Source organism: Phragmites australis, chromosome 4, assembly GCF_958298935.1.
Source record: "Phragmites australis chromosome 4, lpPhrAust1.1, whole genome shotgun sequence".
Taxonomy (NCBI): domain Eukaryota; kingdom Viridiplantae; phylum Streptophyta; class Magnoliopsida; order Poales; family Poaceae; genus Phragmites; species Phragmites australis.
The window spans coordinates 2,592,332-2,617,148 of NC_084924.1; the positions used below are offsets into that span (position 1 = coordinate 2,592,332).

Genomic DNA, 24,817 nt, shown 5'->3' on the forward strand with positions numbered 1-24,817 from the left:
CCGTTTTTTTAGAGGGTCAGCTGTGCTAATTTCGGATGTTCTGTTGTGATTTCGAAAGTTCCAATGTGTCGGAACATCCGACTTTAAGAAATATGGGGTTCTCGGGTTTGAGTAGGTTTTTGGATCGGATGTTCCAATCCATATATCGGATGCTCTGATGTGTTGTTTTACTAGATCTAACCGTTGATATTTAAATGATCGGATGTTCCAATCTAGGGATCGGAAGTTTCGATCAGTGCAGAGTTTGTCCAACAACTAATTTTTTAGAGTGGGTATAGATACCCCTTTGCCTCCTTGCGTGAGAGCAGGCCTTTAGAGGGTTTTGAAAGTGTTTTTCTGATACTTGCAAAGGCTTGAGAGGTGTTGGAACTTGATCTTCACCTTTGAGTGCTCCTTTTCTCTCTCTAAGATTGCTTTGTGAAATCAAGGCATTTGTGGCTTAGTGAGTAGAGAGAGGTGTGGTGCTTTTATAGCCCACGGTTAGCTCATTAGTTGTGTGTGTTTGAGCACTCGATATTGATCGTGCATGAGTTTGGGAGTTTGTTACTCTTGGAGACCACCGTCTCGTAGACGGCTTGGTGGTGGATTGACAACGATCTCCTCAAGTGAAGATTGTGAGGAGGCTCAAAAGTGTTAACAGAACTCACTATGTCCGAAGTGGAAGAAGAGTTAACTATAGTAGAGATGAGGAGTGCATATGTGCAACCTCGTGAGAAAATAGGTTGAAAGAGATCTGACTCAAGTGTGATCGAGCTTTTTTAATGGAGACATATGATATCAGTGGATATTTGAACTTCGATAACAAACCATTTGTCTTAGTATTTTCTTACTCTTGTGTATTACATTTATAATTACTTTTATGCTTATATGTATGTGCACTGAGTTAATTTCGTGAGATTCAATATATATATATATATATATATATATATATATATATATATATATATATATATATATATATATTGGAACATCCGATCAGTAGAATCGAACCTTACGATTAGAGTTTCTTGCATATCTTACTAGAATTGAATAATCTTTATCACTCTAGGGTTGAAACTTTCACATTTACTTAGGTTGATTGTGTATTATTTGAGCATATCATATTTAGATTTTAGTTATTTCTGCTGTAAGTTTAAGCCAACTATTAAACAAGAGGATGAAGTTTTCAAAAACGTCCATTCAGCCTCCTCTAGCGACATTATTACCCTTTCACTAATATATGTCTAAATACATCTAATTACTATGCGTACAAATATGATCTAGTTACTAAATTATTTCTAATCATAATTATAAACCTAGATCTATATTTTAACCTAAATTTAGTGACTATCAGACCGGATTTGTAAAAAAATCCTATATGTAACCTCTAACCTATATAAAAACCTAGCACTACTGAATATCCTAACAGGTTTATAAAAAAACAGATAAAAAATATACATCTTTCCTCCGATAGAGCTTCGCCTCCATTTATCCTCCCTTTCTTCCCCTCTCTTCCCTGTCCTCCTCTCCTCCCTCTCTCTCGGTTAGGTTGGAAGCAAATGACCGGCTGATGTCGATAGGGCCGACGTGGCCAATTTAAATACCCAAAAGGTCTCATCTATTATTCGGATGATACCTTTTGGGTAGATCTGTCCAGCATCGCAGCAAGAAAGATCTCGCCCGTTCAATAAACAAGAGCAAGATCTCACTTGCTGAACAGGCGAGACCCCACGTCACCAGATTTAATATTGCATGACCACAAGGGCTCACAAAAGGACTCGCCCATTTATCGAGCGAGATCTTGCTCTCACTTGATGAATGAGCAACGGTAGGCTATTGTTACAATTTTTTTTAAACAGTCATATAATTTTGCAAAAATTAAAACAATATATGTATAAATAAAAAAAATTGGAGGTGAAGAACGAACCTGCGGCCTGCGGGAGTGCCGATGGACTCGTCGGCCCCAGCAGGCCAGCGCAAAGCCCATGCATTGGGCCTCAGGGAAGTTATCCAGGTTCCCCGATGGGCTGATTGATATCAATCCTGAAATCCGCACGGGCGATTTCAGCGTCGGGCCCGTGTCACTCCCGGTCGGGTCGGGTCGGTTCGCTTCGATTCGATGGGCAAGTCAAACGGGGATCGCGCCGCGCGTGCGTGACACCCGCCGCGGGTTGCCTTGCCTGCTACTGCTGGGCAGCTGGGCAAGCGGTTCGCGATCGGCCCGGCGGCGCCGCGCACGCAGAGAGCAGGCAAGGCCAAGGCGGCACACGGGGCCGATGCATGGCGCCCGCCGTGCAGCACGCAGCACGCGCGTGGTTGGGTTGGCGTGTGCCCGTGACCCGGTGAGAGCATTGGCGTGGAGACTGACGCGCTGCTCCATTGCTAGGAGCCGGAGGAGGCCGCACGAGCAAACGATATGTTGCGGTGCCGAGCGCGCCGTTGTTGATCAGCATCCTCGTGGATCCCCTGATCAAATTTCCGTCCTCTCGGCAGCAGATGGGGCGTGGAGAAGATGGAAGTAGATCGTACGCTCCCCTTTTCCAAGAGCACGACACAGCCAAAAAGCACGAACACGGGACACTGTACATAGAAGAGGAGTATTCTACTCATTCATCATCCAGTGAGTACAAGGGTGCTCTGCATAGACTAAAGCGCTCTAGGGGCAAGTTCGGTATTAAGCCCACGATCCCTCGGTTATGGATGTCACAACACTCTCCCTGACACGTACACCGTGAGACTATCTTTAACTATATTCTTTTTATTTAGTTTTCTTCTCGATTTCTTTTTCTATTCTCATTCATTTTATTTTCTCTTATCTCCAACAGCTTTTCTTCGAAAGAAATCGCGAAAAGAAAGTAGAAAGAATTCCGTCCTGAAGAGAATGATCTTGAGAATCTCTCGTGAAGAGAACCATATAGAAAAACCGTTAGAGCGTTGAAGGAAAAAAAATCCCTTCACTGCAGGATTTTTATAAAAAAAAAAACCCTTGAACGTAGCTTGATGTGCACGTACATGGTGACTCATCTACCTTGCTTCTTTGAAACATGCATGACGAAGGTGACATGCTAGCTTATCGAGTCTCTTTCTTGAGAAAAACGTCATCAACACAACGAAGCATGCTAAATCACTCATCTACGTTATTTCTTTGGAAACATGTCATGCATACAATTTAACATAGTAACTTATCCGTAGAATTTCTTCAAAACACTATTGCCAACACAATGGGCCACATCTAAACTAAGAAAAATCCAAATTTAAATGTGAACTCATGGAACCTCAGCTTGACGTGTCACGGAGAACATATTCCGAAAAATTCTCAAGAAATACAGATTGAGCAAAAAAACAAAAGATCATCACCACACCATCCACCACAACCTATAGAAAACTCTCAACCCAACCGATATTAAAAAACCAAGACTTTTTCCCCATTATTAAAAACCAAACCGAGCCGCACGAGACGACTCCGAGCGGCCCAAAAAAAAAAAGCTTGAGAGCGAGCACGGAACAAACAGTAAAAAAGGAAAAGAAAAGAAAAACAGAGCCGCCCTCACGACAAGAAACTCCCACCTCCTAAGCTCCTATCCCCCCCCCCCCCTCTCTCTCTCTCTCTCTCTCTCTAGCGCCGCACAAATCTCTCTTCCCCTTCTCGCCCTCGCCGCATTGGCAGCCGACGACCCGCCCCCGCCCTCGCCGGAGAGAGGAGGAATAGCGACGCACCGCAAGAGCGGGCGGGAGGGCGGCGGCGGCGGAGTGAGTAGCATGTGCGACCTGGTGGCCCGCACGGGCCGGCATCAGCAGCGGTACGAGGATGGCCATCGGCTAGTGGCCGGGTACGCGCGGGATTGATTGATTTCCTTCCCAATTATTGCTCCTAGTGGAAAGTTCCCTTTCTTGATTGGATTCGATTTGGTTGTATTGGGGGCGATGGCTACGTGCGTGCGTGTGGGCGGGCTCATTGCTTTCTTGACCTAAATGCGGCGCCGGTGCGGTGCGCGTCGTATTCTTTATCCCCGTACGGCGTGGTAGCATTGGTTCAGGGGAATGGATGTGTTTCATCGTTGTGCTGTGGTGGTGTGCCATCGGGGGTGGATTGTTTCTTGCGCTGGACTTGCTGGCGTTTGGATATGCTTTGCTTTTTATTCGAAAAGCATTATTGTGTGCAGTCAGGTAGTCATCTGTGAATGGATGTAAGCACTGAGCAGGAATGTCTTAATCAATTTCCAGTATCTTAGTTTGTAACACCTGATGATAGCGACAGTATTGAGATTGCTATTTGTTTATTTCACTTGATGGTCTGTATTATAAGTTAGGTGGGATGTGTCTTTAACGAAGTGATGCAAATGCGGGTCAATTTGCTGCTTGGATCAAAAAGTCAAGGTGTTTGTTCATGACAGATGCCTTAACCCCCCACCCCCACCCCAAAGGTTTTGTTCCGTTTTTTCTTACCTAGGGCTGGTTTTTGGCCGTGGGTTGTCGCAAGCAAGTGACTTTGCATTGCTATTTTCTGTTGTACTTATCTTCAGCTGGTAGGAAGGGAGTGCCTACTGTGAGATGTGTGTAAGAAATAATAACAATAAGGTATTAAATAAAGGTTCAGGTTACTACATATGCACAGTTAATCACTCTATGGAAAATGCTCTACAAGAGGGGAATCGAATTAACCCAGGCTCGATTAGGTAATACTAGTATCTGGAAGGGACACTGAGAGAAACCTGAAGGTAACCTATCTTCTTGTGTGTGATATCATTACTTCACCGTAGATCACTAGTCTTTAATGTATCTTAAGTGATTCAACAGTCGATCTGCTTAAGTGCTTCCTTGTTTTTGTATGGACAATATGTCTGTTTCTGATCATTGACATGCTAGATGCATTTACTGTGTTAGTTTGACCAAGCTCGCCACAAATCACCATTGTTTGAACATGGCAAATTTCTACTGGACAGAGTGGTCAAGTTCCGCACTGTACATACTATATTGCTATGTTCTAGGTTACTGTTTCAAACTTGCAAACTTGCTACCTTAACATAAAGATGTCGCAAAATTCACTGCCTTAATATTTAGGCCCTGTTTTGCAGAGTTCCGTATCCTCCAATTTTGGTTTCTGATTCTGATTCTCTCTGGAAACATTTATGTGGTGAAACAGAATCAATTTATGCAATCGTTTGGCTAGTTCGGGTGATTTGGATTCCTGAAAGATTGTATGTAAGAGGGGGAGGTGATTCTAGTGAGAAACACCATTTGGAGTGATTCTCCTGCTAGTACAAAAAACAGAAACGCTTCTCTTGGTTTCTGCTGTTTGCTGATAAGCCCTAGTTCCTCTCCAGACATGATGTTACAATCTCAGAGGACTGTTGCATATATTATCTCTTGAAGATTTGGTATACTGTATTACTCTGTATCACAGAAATATTGGAAACTTGTTCTCTTATACTATTACCTTTGCGTTTATGGGCCCTAAGAATTATGTTGTGATGCACTAATGTTTTTCATAGTGGCGTATCTATGTATTGGCTGAATAAGTTCATTGCCCTGCAGGTGCATACCATTCAGGTATAGAACTAATAATAATGAAACTTCTGATGAAGAACAAAAGAAACTCGTGGAAGTTCTCATGATAAACTCCCAAAGTGGACCTGGTCTTTTGTTTCCAAAGGTACTGTACTGTAAACATCTCCATCTGGAATATCCATGTAATCATTAGAATATGATGGTGTCTAACAAAATTTCGATCGTTAGTTATTTACATGGAATTGCAACATTTTTTGCAAACTTGCCCTTTTTGGCATTCACGTACTACATCGAAACACTATACCTGTGAGCAGTTCAGATTGATATTAGAGTTAGTTCCGAAGTGCCAATGTGCTGTGCCTCTGAGAGAAATCCAGATAAAGTAATTGGAATGGTCTGAGTTGCAGATGTGAACACCTATGTCCTTACTAAGAAATGTCCAAGTATTAGTCTATTTGTAAGCTTGTTTCAAACTTAGGTTTCACACATTTTATTGATTTGGCTTGTTGATAGATTGGCAAATACTTATTTATATGATGAGAATATGTCATTCATCTTAATTTTCAGATATATACGATGTTAGCTTTTATTCATGCTCTATGTCATACCGTTCTCATAAACTTATATGGTAACTGTCACTGTACTAACATGTAGAAATTTTGTTATGTCTGTTTTCATGTTGCAGGGAGGATGGGAGAATGATGAGACTGTTGAAGAGGCAGCTGCTCGAGAAGCTATAGAAGAAGCTGGAGTTCGAGGTGATATAGTGGTAAGATGCCCGTAGAAGATTTTTTTAATGCTATTTTTCATTTAATACTTTAAGTAGTTGATGTATGCCATGTGCTGATACATGTTTGCCTGTGTTTCCATCTTGACTTAATCGTGTAACTGATATTCTTATCTGATCATGGAGAGTCAATATCTGTTGTGTTAGATTTATCCTTTTCAACTACTATGCTTAGCCGGGCACATGTTTTTAGGCTTGATTGTACTAAGCTGCTAATGTAATTTAATCATTATTCACAATCATGCTTTTGGAGCTTCTCCTGATTTTTTAAGAATTCATTGCTGTTGTTCTATGCCCCTACGTGATGTGTCATCATAGTTATTGACATTCGGTTATGATATTTACTGGGGAGTTTGGCTCCCTTGAAAACTGGAAGCTACGTTTAAAAAAAAAGTGGAATGATTTATTGTTTTATATCCATTATAATCCATCAAATTTCAAATTTGTGCTAGATGTTCTTTTTTTCTTAGGTTGCATTTTACTTACCTGGGAACATTCTTGTTCAATAATTCACATTGAGTCAGCACTGCTACTATCTTATTAGTGGCCTTTGCACTGCTGTTTTCCTCACAAGTTGTATGAGACATGACTCACATTGATTAATAATCTTTGATTGAATGGGTTTAGTGATGTGCAACTTGTATCATGCAATACAAATACAGTACCACTGACAAAACATTGTCTGGTGGTAAAGAAATTATACTTGGCTGGTGTGCATTTCTTCTGGAAGATTTATCATAACGATTTAGCTAGCTATGCAAGCAAGGGATACTTTCTTAGTGGATGAAACATAAGATGCACATTGTGGTAGTGTTCTCAGTGGGTCATGATGCTGATGTTCAACTAGTTACGATCAATTGGATTGATCGTTGCTTAGTCTGGTGTGTCCTTCAGTTGCCCCAAGTTGGAAACCTTTTGGCCAATCTTAAGTTGTAATTAACGTTCTAGCTGGAATGTTGGATTGTACATGTTGGATTGTACAATCGAGATGACATTAATTCGTGCTCCTGTAACAATTTGTGCTTGTAACATGCATGATGTTTGCATAGTGGAATGACCATGAAATCAAATGTTTATCTTTTCTAGAAGGGTCTTAAATCTCGTTGAACATGTGGCTCCAGTGAAGACAGCCTTAGCTTTTCTTCCTGGTGTTTAGTGCTTTCATCATGATTATATAGTATCCAGTGTTTGATCATGATGAAAATATACGCTTATATGCTGCAACTTTTATTTGATATGCAGTGTTGTAAAGTACCTATTGCTACAGCCAGCATCACTTATTTGATCTAGTAATCAATATGTGTCGCCATTGTACTTCAGCTTATATAATGTCTCTCTCTCTGAATCAGCATCTTCTGGGTTTATATGACTTCAAAAGCAAGACACATCAAGATGCGTGCTGCCCTGAGGGTATGTGCAGAGCTGCAGTGTTTGCACTGCATGTAAAGGAAGAGCTGACCTCATGGCCTGAACAGAGCACCCGCCAGAGGACCTGGCTCACGGTCCCTGAAGCTGCATCACAGTGCCGGTACCAGTGGATGCAAGAGGCCTTGCTTACAGGCTTCACTGACTGGCATGACAAGTGGAGCAAAGGTGGCGGCGGTCCAAACTGCAACCAGGCCTAAATGCCGAACCCATCACCGGCCATCTTATTTGTTAATCTTCTCTTTCCGTAGGCTCCAACCTTGCAGATTGCAATAATACAGTGTACTTCTCTTGATGCTTGGTAGGTCATTGACCCTTGATGTCACATGTCAGGATGGTTATCTAGTTTAGTGAGGTATATCTCATCAAGACGAGAGTTCTCACAACTTTTAAGTGGCAATTCTCGCGCCTATTATTTCTCGGTTTCAGTTGCCGTCGTCATGGTGCACTGCAGGCATGCACCGTGCGCATTTTGTAACTTGCTCCTGATTCTGGAGGTGCATATGCTATGTACTAACTACTATACCATATACCTGAAATCAAAAGGCCATTATTGACTGGATGCGTCCAGAATCTTACCATCTGCCTTTTTTACCCCTCAAATATAATATAATGGGCATATATCGCTAGTGCGCTGCTCTCCAATATAATCGACAATATATTGCTAGCTAAAAACTGTTCTAGTCCAGACAAAATGAGAAGGAAAAAAGAAATGTGACACGTATTAGACTGGTAACAAGCTCTTAGCCGAGTTTTGGAGAACTCTAAAAATGGGTTTTTGAAACCTTGGCGAGCCCTACACCAGTGGAAATCGGGGGGAAATATTGATACGGATGTCAGAGGGAAAAGGCAAAAAAGAAAAAGAAAGAGCTCATATGTGCTTTAGAGCTAATGAAGAGATCAGTCAGCTGTGACGGACCCAACCAGTCACCATTAGCACGATGCTTAATCATTGCTCTTTTTTTGTGAAATCGGGGGAAAATATTGATACGGATGTCAGAGGGAAAAGGCAAAAAAGAAAAGAAAGAGCTCATATGTGCTTTAGAGCTAATCAAGAGATCAGTCAGCTGTGACAGACCCAACCAGTCACATTAGCACGATGCTTAATCATTGCTCTTTTTGTGTGGGGTGAGAGAGGCTCGAACTCTCGACCTCAGGATCACTCGCATTTAGCTATGAGACCTACGCGCTAGCCAACTGCGCCACCACCCCATTGTGATGACTGTTTTAACAGAAACTTATATTACGAGTAATCTAACGAGATTGGTGCACTAATCCTTGAGAACTTGGGGTGAACTGGTGACCACTTTGGTGCAGGAAATCCAAGACGAACCAGCATATAAGGCAGTGTTTGGATGGGCGGATCAGCACATGCATGCATCCGCTCATGCGTACAAACTGACGGAGACGTGCGTTTGGATGCTTTGCTAACAGATACAGCTTTGCATCCGCTCGTGCAAATATACGCCGGATGCTGCATGCTCGGAGACGAGCGAATCGGGCTTCACTCCGATCCTGGCTCGCGGGATGCAACGTTCGCTCGGCTGGGCTCACTTGTTAGCAGCAGTGAACCTTCTCATGCAGTCTCAGATTCAGCCTACCAAACACAAATCCAAATTCAACCTATATTCACAGATACAACCAAACAAACACTCTTCTTTTCTAAAATACAGCTCCCTACAGCCTGCTTCCCCTCATACAAGATATACGATACAGCTATACGAGACACCATACAGACAACCAAACACACCCTAAGAGAACAAAGTGTGCAATGTAATCGATTTAGTCGACTAAGCACAGCTGAAACCATGTACTCCGTATACCCATATCTGTTTGAATTATAAAGCATGCCTAACTAGCTAGCTGCTGAAATACTAATGTATAAACCACATCGGAGTATATTTCTTTGAACGAAACTATATGTACATTTGTGCGTCTGTCAGGAAAAAGATAATCTCTTTACCTCCAAAAGTTAGTGCATCCACAATCATATATGGCATGGTCCTTTTATATATTTTTTATAAAAAAATTGTCCTTTTATATGCTTGAGGCTCTCTTTGGTCATGTACCTGCATTCCTCGCCTTAGATTCAGCCACGAATTAGGCCGCAAAGTTCAATGATTATGGCCTTGGCTCATGGCCGTCTTTCCTCCTGTTCCATGGTGCCAAAAGGAACCACGACAGCACAGAAAAAAATTCCGTTGCTTTATCGTCAAATTGCGCCTAAAGACGGTGTTTTTTCAACGACTTTCTCGTGATGATTAGTTGATTACCTGAAGCACATCTTTTTCCATGAACAATTACTCCTAGACCCTAAACCCTAGGATCGGTTTTGTGTTCGGCGTGGATTGATGCTTGACATGACCCCATTTCGGAGTGCCAATCCACCAAATCCGTACTGTCCCTTTGGTTGTATGATGTATTGAGCTACTATACACCAACTAGGTAACCACAAAAGCTTAAGCTTATAGAGAAATGTATGCAATTAACTTAAACACCTCCTTCTGCTCGCATGGGCGAAGCTAGGGTGTGGCAGTGCACCAGGGTAAATCAAAATTTTAGTATTAATTATCTAATTTTGATCATATATGCACTACGATAAATTGAGCTTTAGGATCGATATTTACTTTGGATCTTGTATTTGGCACCACCGTCAATTAAATTTTAGCTTCGCCCCTGATCGCATGCAAGCTCCTAGGACTTTAAACGTGAAATAGGAGAGGACAATAATTTTGTTTTATTTAAATTGCACCATGCATGCCGGACTTAAACCCGAGGCCTAAACCCTATTGAGCTACTATGCATCAGTCAGTTAACTCCAAAATCTTAAGATTATAGGAAAATACTGAGCAATTTACTTATACTCCAATATATTCTATCAGTCTTTTACGATTGATCGGCTCGATGGGATGAGATGCACGAGACTATGCATAAGGAGTCGCTAGCTAGATGGCTAGATCATGCGGAGAATCAAGGAAGGCCTTTTATATGATTAGAATCTTGCACAACTATGCTCCACAGGTGAAGAAATGGGATAAAAGTTTCATCAGGAAGTTTCTGTAATGGGAATTGTAGAAAAGTCATCTCACTTCGAGTGAGTTTGACTGATCAATCAGAGCCGTCTGTACACCATGACCGAACGGCTCTGCGTGTTTTTTTAATTATCCCATGTCTAAAAAGATGCAAGCCTCATATATAGGAGTAGGAAACTCCAGCCACTTGGATACTTTGGGCCCAAAGGGAATAGGGCTAGGGAGAGAGATGTTCACCTCATATCCTTCAGTGGCCAGAGGATTCATGTGCAATTGTGCAGACTTGGCAAGTGCACCAACCGCGTTAGTAGCCAAATGCACACCACGCACTGTCCAAATATATTCTTCCAAGTAAAGGACTGCTTTGGCTCCACATTGACTAACTGTAGAAGATTGTAACAAGAAGATACTTGCCGTGTATTTTGATATAAGTGCACGCATAAGATCCCCTTGCACTGAAAGAAAAGATAAGACAAAGAAATGCATGGTTCCATGGGTTTGTCAAAGCCAGAATCAGATGCATAGGAATCCCAAACAAGGAGAGGGATGGTAACACTTTCTTTTTCTGATTAGAGCTCGCCAAGAATCCTCTAATTCTGAAAGATAGTGCAAGTGATGCAGAGATAATGACGATGGTTAGTAACATAATAACATAATACTATACTGCAAGTGGTTGAAGTTTAAAATGTTGGAGTGAGAAGCTCTCGTCTATAATTGCAGCTGAAGCGATGGCGTGGATGGACGAGCATTGTTTCGAGCAATACATTAAGGTAGCCACATTTTAACATATATATCTAGACTAAAAAAACTCGAATGATGTTCCTTTTGCATTCAGTGGGAGAATCTGTTCCACTTCTGTTTGATTCCACACGCAAGTGAACTGCATGCTCGTGATTTTGCCTAAAGCAGACTACTATATATAGTTAACCCTTTTGAGTATAATGCATCGACCGTTTCATCCAAATTCAAAATGAGACACTAGATCTGCCGGAAGGACCATTTGTTCCTACCACTAGACTTTTTTAAAAATACTTTTGGAAATTTTGTTGGTTAGGTTTCATTATCAGAATCAAATTTCACGATCGATGCCATATGCAAGAGTTGCACACAACTAATAATCGATATAATACCATAAGTTACTAGAAAAATTGAAGGAATATATTCAACTTTCTTAGAAAGATATTGATTTGACAAAATGAGAATGATTCATGTCTTGTCAGTTTATACTTTCTGTTAATTATACGGCATGCCATGTACACCTACCGGTGGGCAGTTGTATAGATACCATGTCTTATGCCTAACGATCACGGTTCTACTCCCACTAACTACAAATAAGTGGGTTTACAGTTGATTGTACGGAACTTGACCCTTAAGGAAATGATAACTAACTGACCTCTTGACAAAAAATTATGTGATATGGTTCAGTGTACAAATTTTTTCTTGACAAAAAATTATGTGATATGGTTCAGTGTACAAATTTTTCCTTGTGCTTACTAGCTAGCAAAGCCCTGATATATTCTGGCAGTCTTATTCTTTTTTGCTTTTACTGGCACGCATGTGTGACAACACATCAAGGCTTTGTATGCCTGGAAACGATAGGTGACTGCAAAATTCCCTTGAAACACATTAAAACATAACATGCAGTTTGATGCTCCAGGCACAGCTATAAAAAGGTAAGAGAATAATCCATACTTTATATCATCATTCGCAGCCCAATTTTAAATTTTATCAGGGCATAACTTATCTCTAGACTCTAGAGATAGAGTGACCATGCCCAGTGGAAGAACCAGAACTCACGTCCAATGTAAGCGAAGCGGCCAATATGCTTTTCTATGCTACTTTCTCAGGGAGAGAGAAAATTGTTCCAAGTGGTGAATACTATGAATCCATGAATTCAGCGTGGCCCAGAAGGTATTCCTCGGCTGCCCTATGAGAGATATGCAATCTTCGCGACGAGAATATATCATGGTTTTTTTTGGAAGGCAGCTCCAGCTGCAGAATCAGATGGTTCGAATCATCCTTAGACAACAAGCTTACACATATATAACTAGAAATTCAACATCAGACTCTCTTTAAATAGTAGGGCGCTGGAGACTCGCAAAATGGTTCAGATGATCCGCAGATAACAAATTCAGATATATTGTACGAGAAAAACACATATTTTATGAGTGCTATGCAAGTGTCAAGTAGAGAGATTGCAGTATTGATCTTGAGGAACCGTCCAATTGACGAATCCTACAGATAGTCCCTTCCATATCATCCCAGATGGCAAATAAATATTTATTTTCCAAGAAATTCACCACTGGTTTCACTTTTTTTCGAATAATGAGCAGGAGCACTGCTCTTTCATTTAAGGAGAGGAAGTGTTTGACAAAATACATATGTTTTGATTACATAAGAAACTAGAAAAACACCTAGTGAATTCCATTATGGAAACTATCCGATCTCTGGTTAACCACATACCAATCTCCGCACACTCATCTCCTCCTTGATAGATGAAGCACCTGCATCAGAAGTGCCGACTTGTGCGAAAAAATCCGTCGGTTTCTTTCCTTCCAAATATTCTATGCCAGGGCAATAGGGTTACAAAATGACGTAGCCGTAACGACCGTTCGACGATGAAAGCTGGCCCCTGTCTGCTTTGGGATATATACAATCAGAATTCAAAGAGGTTCGCTAGCTGTCACAACGAGATGGATATAGCTAGCTAGCTAGCTAGGCACCAAGATGCATGCGTGCTCACATTGTTTCCAAGCAGATCAATTTGGAATTCTCTCAAGATAGTGTAGTGATAAGAAAGGTAAATGATACTGTAGTAGATAGCATTAGTCGCCTGTAAGACTAGAGAGGATCAGCTCGAAGCCGCTCCACTTTGCATATATATCGTTTTAACTATTAACCTTGTCGTTACACACACGTAGGCATGTATTATTAGGGGCTCAATCGTCTAGTAGGAAAAGGACAAAACTCGCTTATATGCACATTCTGACTTGTGTGTTTTAGAGAGTATATGGAGGACGCACGCAATTCACAGCTCATACCTTGTGTGTTCTTCTTGAGAAGGAAGTTGTATGGAAGTAGTTGTTGAAATGCAAATGGTATTGATGGTACCAAATGCGACGGTTTAAGTGTAACATCGTTATTTTGGCTGCATTTGCACCTCCAAAAGTAGATATATATATGTTAGTGCTATGTCCACAGGTTCCAATTCAAAATTAAAAGAAAAAAACTATAAGTGGATGTCTGCAAAAAGTTTATTATATTGTAATCATAGCATTGCTCTTTTCTTAATATATAGGAATCGGAGCTGGAGAGATAATAAATGTTTGGCATATATTTTTTTTCTACAAATGGATCTAAATAAGTCATTTTTGGTGCATATAGGGATGACCAACTTTCCTAGTGGGTAGTCTTGAACAAGTACAAACACAATAATGCATCTCACAGTAAACAAACACAATGATCTAAATAAGTCATTTTTTGTGCATATAGGGATGACCAACTTTCCTAGTGGGTAGTCTTGAACAAGTACAAACGCAATGATGCATCTTACAGTAAACAAGTTGCCAACTTGGAATTCGGTATGATTTTCGCAGTGCATGCTTGTACTAACTACCCTAGCTAGTACCTGAAGGGCTAGAGGTCCTTGAAGCCTTTGAACCCTCCTACAGATGCCAATATACAAACACTATCTAATGATCACCAATGGCCTTACCCCCTTACATGTGCATAAACAAAACCAAAAGGAAGAGACAAATGCTAGTGTCACCCTCAATAGAAAACAAAAAAAAGGTTCAGGATAGGTACAAGGGAATTTCTTTTGACCATTGCTTTAAACCAAGATTATTAGGGTCCACAGGGCTCATCGTTAGAGGCTTGCAAGAAGTGGCAGGTATCCTAATTAAGAATAGCTTGTAATGGAGAGCCATGGCTTTGTATTTCATGCCCTTGGCTTACATACATGCAAACTACTTTCAGTTCTCCAAGTTTTTAAGCTATATTGATATGTTTTTGGCCTCGCTGTGAGGCATTTCAGCCGCCTGCCCTAACAAAATAGCAGTAGCCAACTTACTGAATGTTCTTGTTAATTGGATTTCCATGGGGTGGTTCAGACTTTAGGAAGGGTTAAAGTTCATAAGAAGCATAGCAGCCAAGGTTTTTATTTTATAGCGAAATAGCTAGCAGCCATGGTTAACATCACCACTGAAAAATAATCTTAGAACACACAACAACTTACAACTACCATGCATGCATATAATTACCATCACAACAAAAGACAATCAGACATATGCAAGATTTCTTATACTACTTCTAAGGGAGGTTAGTGACTAAGTGGCTAGTAGTGGAGTGGCCAAGGGTTGCCGTCAGCTATTTTCTTGAATGCATAAAAATTATATTTTTTAATAGAAAACAATGATTAAAAAGCTTCTGGGCAACAGCTCATACAACAAGTTACAATATGAATAATGGATAAGAAGTGGATCCACTCATAATTTTGGCTCACTGTTGCATGAAAAGGAAATTTTATGCAATTCATGTAAACTGTTTTTCAACCAGGCATCAATAAAATATATGTTAAGGGTATAATAGTTAAGAGTATTATGGTAATCTCTTAGTCTAGGGTTTCTTTCATATACTCAATATATTACTCTATGGGCCTACTATCGAATACAAGTTGCTATTTTTAATATTGTATCATAGCTAGGTTTTCTCTTAGACATTACAACTCGTCTTGATCTATCCCACTCACTAATGGTTTCTCTTCTGCCTATCATTGGCCAGTTGTGCCCTTCCCCGGTTGGATCTAATCTTCCCTGGCTGGATCCAATCTTCCCCGATCGAATCCATCCTCTCCCTAGCCGGATCTGATCTCTCGCCAGATTCGTCCTCTTCCTACCCCACCCGCCCCTATGGAGGACTTCGCGTGCACGGTGGAGGACATGCTCATCAAGCTCTCAAAGCGCCTCGTGCTTCCCAACAGGCTGCCACCACCTCGGCCACCATCACCTCATGACCCCATCCACCTTGGTTTGTGCCCTCCGGTCTGCCTCCACCGCTACAAGAATCCACCTACTTGTGCTGCCATCACATCGAGTCCCTCTGCCCGGAGATCCTACAACAGGAAGATGGAGGTGGTCACATTTGCGGGCAGCGTGTGGCTGACTAGGTGGTTGGCGGCGGCGATAGCGGGGTGGGTGTGGGCGTCCTCATTCTCCAATCTCATGAGGCGGGTGCGTACACTTGTGCAACCGTGGATCACCCGCCTGGTGCTCGTGACGATGCGACAAGGGGAGGGCTAGCTGGCCAGTTGTGACCTCTTTATGGACGGCCGAGGAGGTGGAGCTCTCCGCTCGACGCGCAACATTGGGATGAGGCCTTCTCCCTCGACGAGCGCCACTTCATATCCCACATGATCGCCTTTTTCGTTGCTTACAACGGCATCGTGCTTGAGAACCTCACCTCCCAATTCATGTCCGATGTCCATGTCACCAAGGCCTGAGCTTTCTACGACTACCAGATCGCCATCGAGAACATCCACTCCAAGATGTACTCACTATTGCCTAAGACTTGCATCCGTGATGGCACCGACGTTGTCCCTGTCATGCATCGCAAGGGTATTATAGTAATCTCTTAGTCTAGAGTTTCTCTCGTGTACTCTATATATATTACCACTATTACAAAACAGGTGATCAGTGCATAAGCGATGGTGATAGTCAAGCGCTTCTCGACTATCACTGCCAGGTTCACAACCGACATGAAGCCATTTTTAGGGAACAAAAAAATAAAATCAAGCCAGAGCCGTTCGAGACTCTGGCGACCCATCCCTCCGCCACGCTCCTCTGGTCGCCCCATCGCACTCCTCTGGTCGCCACGTCCGCTTCGTCGCGTTCCTTTAGCTGCACCACCGCGCTCCTTTGGTCGCCACGCCCGCTCTGCCACGCTCCTCTAGCTGAACCGCCGACCCCGTCTCTGCCTCATCTCCTCCCTCTTCGCTTGGGGATAAGGGAGGGAGAGGAGGAGGAGGAGGAGGACGACGACGGCTAGCCACTGGAGTGCCCCTAAATCAGGAGAGAGGAGGAGGAGGAGATCCAGTTTGAGAGAGAGTTGAAAAGAGAGGAGGGGATCAATTCGCTGGAGATAAGATGGAGAGGTGAGGGTATACGCGATCAATTCACTAGAGATAAGGCTGAGCCGTGAGCAGACGTGTGAGCCAAAAGTCGATTCAATGAAAATTCCAGATCTTGTCCTCTCATCAGTGTCGGTTCGAACTAAAAACCGATGATAATGGTATCAGTGCCAATTTTTAGTATGAACCGGTACTAATAATAACTTATCAATGCTCGTTGTTTTTAAAACTGACACTGACACTGATACTAATTTTCTTACGAACCGACAGTTATAATTGCATCAGTGTCAGTTCTGATCAACCAGTACTGATAACCCAGCGTAGATTACTAGTTTTGTGATAGTGTGCCCATATAGGACTACTATTGAATATAAGTTGCTATTACTGACAATATCATCGTTGCTTTTCAATGAAATGCAAAGAAAAGAGAAGAAAGAACACCACCCCAATGGTTGATATGTACAAAATATTCTATCAAATGATCAGTAATACCATGGACTGGTTTGGGTTTCTAGGTGCTAGTTACTTTTGAAAGTCTAAGCTTATAATTGTTTGCACAACCTAACTTGTAATCCCGTATATATATATGACTGGTCTGGGTTTCTAGGTGCTAGTTACGTTTGGAAGTCTAAGCTTATAATTGTTTGCACAACCTAACTTGTAATCCCGTGTGTGTGTGTGTGTGTGTAGTGCAGAAAGTACTTGGGCCCAATAGAAGTTGAATAGCTTATATACCACTAGATTACAATTCACTTGACTTTGAATATTATAACATTCTCATTACTCAACGGCTCTCTAGCTATTTGGTGGTTCCTTCAGCATTCCTCTCCATTTCTTTTGTGCACCTTGTTATTCATTTGACCTTCTAGTTGAGCAAAACAGTTTGACTTTTTCCTGCTTCACAAAAAAGCTTTGACTTTCTAAACAACATGTTTATTATTGGGTAATCAGGAACCTGTAGAGTACATTGTGCTGCAATGCAAGTATTATTAGCGATTATTTTCATTTATCGGTGATGTCGAAGCAGTTGGGTCATGGCTAATGTTGACTGAAGAATCTATTCAAAGAAATAAAACAAAAAAGGTGCTTGGTTATAGGTTCATTCTCTCTGTCATACGATTCTTGCAAGTTGTGGTTCCATTGACCTTTAGAGCCAGAGGCACTAGCTACTGACCGTCACTCGTTTAACGACCTCTAGCACGCACTGGAGTTTGGCAATGCTCAAGAAGTTAACACATTCGGAAATCATGCTTAGGCATTGTGGCTTATTGGCATAATATGGAGTTAACTTTGAGCAACAGGATGGATACAACAAGAACAGCACCCTGATGGCCTGATGGTTTGACCTTGACATGCAAACCCCTCTCCTAACTAATCTCAATCATGCATGAGAATGTTTCCATGATCAAGTACTAGAGTTGGAAAATGATGAAATTTAATGCAGATCTCAACTTCGATCCACAGGTAAACATGACGAATGGTAAGTAAATACAGTGTAACTTGCCATTATGTTTGGCTAAAAAAACACCAAATATGCTACGCAAAGCACCATATATGACCGTTAAAAAAACAAAGCACCACATATGCTACATAGTAATATGCCCACTTATTGAAAGTAATTTGGAGACATGGATTCGAGATTTATACATATATATTGATGAGATACACACACTGAGGTCTCAGTACGAACAAAAGGGCCAGAGCATCTATATAGTCCTAGACTATTGTAAGTGCGCAACAAGTGAGATTCTTCGTAACACAACTCAATGGCGACCATGGAAAGTTCAAATTACGATGAAGACTAGCAAATATTCACCTCTCATATCATAAGAAAATTCATTTCTGCTCATAATTTCACCAAAGATCTCTTTCTATTTTACAACAGGAGCCTATTACATCACGCCAAGTCAACAAACTTGCCGTCTATTACACATTTTTGGAACAGAGAAAAAAAAACCCTCAAAACTCGTTCTCTCTCTCGCACTATATCGATCATCTCGTACAAAAATACAGAGAAAATAACTACTACCCCAAAACAGAGTCAACTATATGAACATACTTACTCTGCTCGATCATCGAGAGCTTGATCACAGCAGAGCATGATGCCATTCGGTTGTCCACGCAGCCGAGGACATTACCTTCCTGAGGCGATGAGCTCTGAGTCGATTGCCAATGGCGAATGGCGCGTGGCATCAACATGGTCATGGCTTTAGTTCATGTAAACGTGTGTAGGCATGTGAATGGCGAACGTGCGTAGGCATGCATGTCTTAGAAAACCGCGGCTACGACGGGGGCAGCCGTGGAGGCGAAGACGGAGGCTTTAGCGGCGGTGGCCATGCTGCTGTATTCTTGGTCTTCCAGAAGGAAGGACCAGACGGCGTCGATGCAGGGCGCGGCGACGAGCCGCTGCCACGCCTCGTTGGCGGCGTGGCCGCGATTGAGGATTACCTCCGTGGCGTCGACGCGGCGGACGCGCCACATGCTCGCGAGCCGCTGGATCTTTCCGCGCTGGCGGCAGGCGAGCCGGGACGTGTTCGCCTTGATCTCGTCGACGGCCGCGGCGAGCATGCGCGCGCGCTCGTCTTCGTCGGCGTCGAGGCCGCGCGACCGGAGGTACGCGTCGAGCTCCGGCACTCCGATGGCGCGCCATATGCCCCTGGAGTAGTCGGTGCGTCGGGGGTCGAAGGCCGCAGCCACCTCCTCGATGATGCCCCGCCGGCACATCTCGTCGACGCGGCTGGCGACGAAGTCGTGCAGCACGGGGAGTTGCACGTCCACCCAGAGGAAGCAGCACTCGTACCGCTCCCGGAACGCGCGGCGGTCGCCCTCCACGAGCTCCTCAACGTACGAGTTGGAACCCCCCGCGATGATGGGGACGCGGCCCCGCGCAGCGATCGCGGCAGCGGCGCGCGCGGCCTCGCGGCGGAAGTCCGCGGCCGTGAACTCGGCGTCCGGGTGAACCACTCCGAGCAGGTGGTGCGGCACGCCCGCGCACTCCTCGGGCACCACCTTGTTGGTGGTCACGTCCAGGCCTGCGTAAACCTGCATCTTGTCGGAGTTGATCACCTCGCCGCCGAACCGCAGCGCGAGGTCGATCGCCAGGCGCGACTTGCCGGTCCCCGTGGCGCCCAGCACCACAACAGCCTTGTGCTTCGCCGCCATTCGCCTACCCACGACCGTCAGCGGCGGCGTCACCGGGGCCGCGGCGTCCGGGAGCGTGATCGCCGGTGGCAGCGGCATCGTCAGCCTCGGCAAGGCCGGAGCCACCATCGCGGAGGGCGCCATGGACAGTTGCATACTAGAGCTGGGGCTTGTGATCACTGGTCAGCTCGCAAGCTTCGTGCAGTGGTTGCTCGTGTTCCTGGACGGTCGCTTGCTTGGGGCGTGTAGGAGCAGAGGAGCCGAGGGTATTTATAGGGGATGTCGGTTCAACTCAAGTGGTCCCCTTGGTTGTGAATGGATGCGCGCGGCGAATCGGTGGTAGTGGGGTAACGAGCGAGCGAGCAAACGAATCTGATCTCAGGCGCAGGATTGCAGAGTCGAAGCTGTTTGGAGGAGTTGGTAAAGATTCAGAAGCTCCGGAACTGAGAGCCCGCGTGCGTCTTGTGCTTCAACATATGGCTTTGCTGTGCAGGATTCGATTCAACATGGCATACAAAAGCTTGGTTCAGAGGTATTGTTTCTCGGAGTTTGAGAGAATTAACAGATCGATGAATGTTATATAGAACAGATGAATAGATAAAATAACCCGTCTATCCACACCTTCCAGGGGTTGCCTTTCCCTGGTACTGTTTGTGGAACTGGACGGTCTCACCGAACGCGCACAGGGAAGCAACAGCGTTCGAGAACGACGAGCGCCGGTAAGATGAGGTGCGCCGCCAACGTACGTGTGACAGCCACGCGGTGCAGAACCCACAGCTACGTACTCAATCTATCGTGCGCTGCACCTGCTGATTCCTACTACTACTTTCCTAGCGCGTCTGATCTGACGTCCGGATCACGTACGCACCGCATCGCCATCGCGTCCACACGACTCGCCGGCCTGGGCCCGTACGGCGGCGGCAACATTGCTCGTGGAATCGGAGGTCGACGTGACGTACGGTTTCTCGCTGGCTTGGTCGTGGGGTGGCCGCCGCGAGGGCAATCATTGGCCTACGGCTAGGAGAGTAGGATATGGGGCCGGCGGCGACGGCGCGAGGGCGGAGTGGAGCCGTTTGGTACGAGAACACGCGACGCGCCACGCCCGCTTCGGATCCGGCGACTCGTGCAGACAGGCGTGCGTGGCTTTGGGTGCTGTCTCGAGGTGTAGCCGTGTAGGAGCACTGCTGAATGACCCAATCGTTCGTCGTAGTGCTGGTACCACGGCCTAGTCGTAGTGTAGGTGCGCTGCCTCAGGGTTCAGGCAATGATAAGAGGATGGCTCTGATTACAAAGGAGACTTGTCCGTGCCAATCATAACAGGAGCCGACGCGCAGGTAGAGCTAGAGCACAACCAAAAGAGAGCTTTTTGTTTTTGGTTTCTAAGTTTTCTGTACTCCTTTTCCTTTTTATTAATATATATCCAGTAGGGATGACCATACTGTTCACTCAAAAAAAAAAAAAAAGAGCGGCGCGAGCGAGTAGAACCGCCTGGACCGGCTGCAGTGAGGATTTCCCGTCACGGTTCATTCAGACACCAGCAGCGGACGCCGGCTGGGACGAAAAGGCGGAGCGCGCAAAAGGAGAAGAAGCAGAGCACACCATAGGGTACAATGCAGTATGCGGATTGCAGAGCTGAAGCACCTGCATGTTCTTTGTGTCCACAGGCCTAAGAGATATATAGGAACCGCCTAGAATTGGAATAGCTTCCCTCAGGATCAAAACCCTTGTTTATGACTTAAAGCTCGGGTGAATAGTTACACATTTTTAACTGAAGAACACACTTAATCATCTGCATCAAAACTTGTTTTATACCCAGAGCTATGCTTATAACCCTAATCCTCGTTAATCCCTTAACCATCTATCAAATTCTTAGGTAGCATTAGTACTTGCTGAATATCTTCTATACGTATTCTTGTTTGTTAATCAGATAAGGAGTAGATTGAGACTGCGTTTGCACCTAAGTTGCATGTGACATTGATCTATTATTTTAGCTTTCGTCGCCATGGATGTAACTAATGATATGGATTAAGACATTTGCATTGGCAAACTATTATGTTGTAAATTTAATTAAAATATGACTATGATATTATTATATTGTAATATATATGTATCAGTTACTAATCGAGGTCAACATACTTCCAACGACCAAACAACATTGGAAGAAAATGATCTAAGATGGCCGGCCGGCCGGCCGAGTTTGGTGAAGAGTGGCAACGGCCCAGTATCACACGAACGGCGCCTCCTGGCGCTCTGCGAAGAACAAGCCGGTGGGCCCGCCGGCAGGCAGCAGCGCCACCGCCACCAGCCTGCTCCCGCCTTCCTCGGGCGTCAGAAAGCCGGAGTCGAGGGTCATGTCGGTCTTCACGTAGCCGGGGTGCACGCAGTTGACGCGCAGCGTGGGGTGCCTCCGCGCCAGGATCCTCGAGTACGCGTTCAGGACCGCCTTGGACACCTTGTACGCCGAGCAAACCATCGGCCACCCGCGCGCCTCCGCCGCGCCGGTCTCCAGGTCCTTCAGAAACATGGCCAGCACCTCGTCCAGTCTCTCCTCGGTGAGGTTCGTGACGTCGTTCAGCTCTTGCTTCAGCTCCTCGTTGCTGAAAAGCTGCATTGCATCGATCGATCGGAAAGAACTGATACGTATATATAGACACAGGCACAAGCACTGGATTGGTTTCTCACCCTTAACTGCCCAAACTCTGAGGAGACATTAACGATTCTTCCATCGTCGGAGGCCTGCAGCAGAGGCAGAAGCGCTTCGATGACTTGTTTTGTGCCGTAGTAGTTCGTCCGCAGGCATTCCTTCCCGGCGTCGTATGTCTCCCGGCAACGTTTCAACACCCATTCAAGCCGCTGAGTCATATCCATGCCGCTGAACTATCGCACACATCAACCAAAAGAAAATTAATAAACTTCTTCGATTTGGCCAACGATTTGATTAGTTGAAGATGAACCTCGCCTTTTCCTCACTCTCTGTTGAAGTAGCATCAACATGATCTTGGAGGTACTCAAGGCCACTAAGCGCAGCGTTATTTACCTACCAATAGAGATACCGCCACTCGATCTATCAGTACAGTACAGTCGCCGGCGAACTTGTTACCTTGAAAATTAAGCCCGAAAGACAGCGAACTCGTTACCAGGATGTCGAGCTTCCCAAAACGGGTCCTCAAGAAATCTGCCAATCGAGCGATGCTCGGAGCATCAGTGACGTCCAGCTGATGGAAGATGACACTGGAGAGCCCCAGGTCTCTGAGCTTCTCGACGGCCACCGCGCCCCTCGTCTCGTCCCTGGCTGTGAGGACGACGGTGACGCCGTTGCCGGCCAGCTGCCGGCACACCTCCAGCCCTATCCCTTTGTTCCCGCCGGTGACCAGAGCGATCCTGCCCGGCAACCGCGCGCGCGCAACAAGTAGTAAGTGTCCTGCAGGCCGGAAAGAACGCAGCTAGCATGCATGGAGATACGCATGGCACGCACGTACCTTGTGCTCGGGAGGCTGGAGATCCTGGCACCCTCCATGACCAGCTTGCAGCAGGAGCTTGAGCAGCAGGATGGGAGATGTGCCGTTCAGATACCAGTGGTCGGTAGCCGATCGCGATCGGTGTACTCGAAGAAAAGAAAAACTCGCAGCTATCGTTCTCCAAGCTTTGGTGGTGAATTGGTGACCACTCGATCGGTACAACGTTTGATGGGTATCGATTATATATGGTCAGGAACACACCGCTTCGCATATAAGCTGGCGCCGTACGTCGATCGGTCAATGCGATGAGCGAGGACGTGCCGACGTACGGTGTGAGGAACACGCGAGAGCGCATCTGCACTTGCAATCCACCTGCTCGCGCGTGGCTGATGCCAACCCGTGGCCGTGGCCCGGAGCCTGGATACGGAAGAAAATTCTATGAGATTATTCAACGAAAGATTCTTACGAGACTCTAATTTGTACCGTCATTTTTTATCTAACGACTGACACGTACAACTAAGAGGAAGAAGGAGAACACGTGTCATGCACAAGAAAGAGCCTATATGTGAGATCGGGTCTCATAGAAACACCGACCACCACAAGTCTTCCGTACCCGGTGCCACCGATGTGCTAAAATCACAGAAAAAAATCATAGAGATGAGGGACAGGGAACATCTTCGTCCTGCAAAAATTCAGAGTCTGATTCGATCCATAGAGAAAAAAAGTAAAAAAGAGAAACAACTTCCTTTAAATAGCGACCGCCCCAGGTCCAGGGCACCGGGCCAATGTGTCGTTCAGGTACATTCGTGCGGAGACACGCTCGCTGCTGACCAATGTGTCCGTGGTCAGCGTCGTCTCCAGAACGATCCCGGCACGTCGAGAGCTGCTAGCTGCATCCACGCTCGCGGCAGCTGCAGTCGGGCCGAAGCGCCGCCGAGGGCGCGAGCGCTCGCGTGGGTGACGGGCACGGCTGGTGCCTTGTTGCGTTCTCGGCGGCCGGCGTGATGCTCATGTACCTTCGCCGCTAGCTGCATGCGCACGGGCCAAACGGTGCCTGTTGCACGCCAGCCTGGTGGCGCCACACGCAACGCCCGATGGGCACAACCACCGTATGCCGAAAGGAGTTCGAGGCGTAGGGCGGCCTTATTTGCCGGTACTACAGTGCGGGAAAAAAGACCCGAGAAAATTCATGAAGAAGATTGGTACATCACTGCAGCATCCTGCGAAATTTCAAAATCGAATATGGTCTCTAGAGGGGCAACTAAAAAAGAAAAGCAAATTCTGGGGATGGACGGTATTTCAAATACTGAAATACCGTCCACCTCTTCTCCCCCATTTGCTTGTGCCAGTGCCACAGGCT

The 24,817-nt window shown here is 45.0% G+C and overlaps 3 protein-coding genes and 2 non-coding genes across 9 annotated transcripts; 1 reads left to right on the forward strand and 4 right to left on the reverse strand.

Moving 5' to 3' along the window:
• The first annotated feature begins 3,585 nt into the window (after positions 1–3,585).
• On the forward strand, positions 3,586–8,277 carry LOC133915182 (nudix hydrolase 16, mitochondrial-like). Of its 2 annotated transcripts, none has more exons than XM_062358243.1 (4): positions 3,586–3,809; positions 5,515–5,632; positions 6,173–6,256; positions 7,624–8,277. In XM_062358243.1, the coding sequence occupies exons 1-4, from the start codon at positions 3,739–3,741 to the stop codon at positions 7,897–7,899; spliced, it is 549 nt and encodes a 182-aa protein (XP_062214227.1). In that variant the 5' UTR covers positions 3,586–3,738; the 3' UTR covers positions 7,900–8,277. The 2 variants fall into 2 exon arrangements, with proteins under 2 accessions (XP_062214227.1, XP_062214228.1); XM_062358244.1 differs by having other exon boundaries at positions 3,586–3,779.
• Positions 8,278–8,725: 448 nt separating this feature from the next.
• LOC133917193 (small nucleolar RNA snoR114) lies at positions 8,726–8,815 on the reverse strand. The gene has a single exon (XR_009909602.1). It is a non-coding gene; the product is annotated as a small nucleolar RNA snoR114 (small nucleolar RNA).
• Positions 8,816–8,823: 8 nt separating this feature from the next.
• TRNAM-CAU (transfer RNA methionine (anticodon CAU)) lies at positions 8,824–8,911 on the reverse strand. Its single transcript is given in 2 exon segments — positions 8,824–8,859; positions 8,874–8,911. It is a non-coding gene; the product is annotated as a tRNA-Met (tRNA).
• Positions 8,912–18,710: 9,799 nt separating this feature from the next.
• LOC133914071 (adenylate isopentenyltransferase 5, chloroplastic-like) lies at positions 18,711–20,281 on the reverse strand. The gene has a single exon (XM_062357228.1). It carries the CDS (start codon positions 20,153–20,155, stop codon positions 19,127–19,129), a length of 1,029 nt encoding a protein of 342 aa, XP_062213212.1. The 5' UTR covers positions 20,156–20,281; the 3' UTR covers positions 18,711–19,126.
• Positions 20,282–22,061: 1,780 nt separating this feature from the next.
• Positions 22,062–23,663, reverse strand: LOC133915183 (short-chain dehydrogenase/reductase 2b-like). Of its 4 annotated transcripts, none has more exons than XM_062358246.1 (5): positions 23,479–23,663; positions 23,137–23,380; positions 22,954–23,036; positions 22,682–22,871; positions 22,062–22,596 (listed from the first exon to the last, which is right to left on the reverse strand). In XM_062358246.1, the coding sequence occupies exons 1-5, from the start codon at positions 23,514–23,516 to the stop codon at positions 22,117–22,119; spliced, it is 1,035 nt and encodes a 344-aa protein (XP_062214230.1). In that variant the 5' UTR covers positions 23,517–23,663; the 3' UTR covers positions 22,062–22,116. The 4 variants fall into 4 exon arrangements, with proteins under 4 accessions (XP_062214230.1, XP_062214229.1, XP_062214233.1 ...); XM_062358245.1 differs by having other exon boundaries at positions 22,682–22,876; positions 22,959–23,036; positions 23,479–23,661; XM_062358249.1 differs by having other exon boundaries at positions 22,062–22,604; positions 23,479–23,658.
• Positions 23,664–24,817: the final 1,154 nt, after the last annotated feature.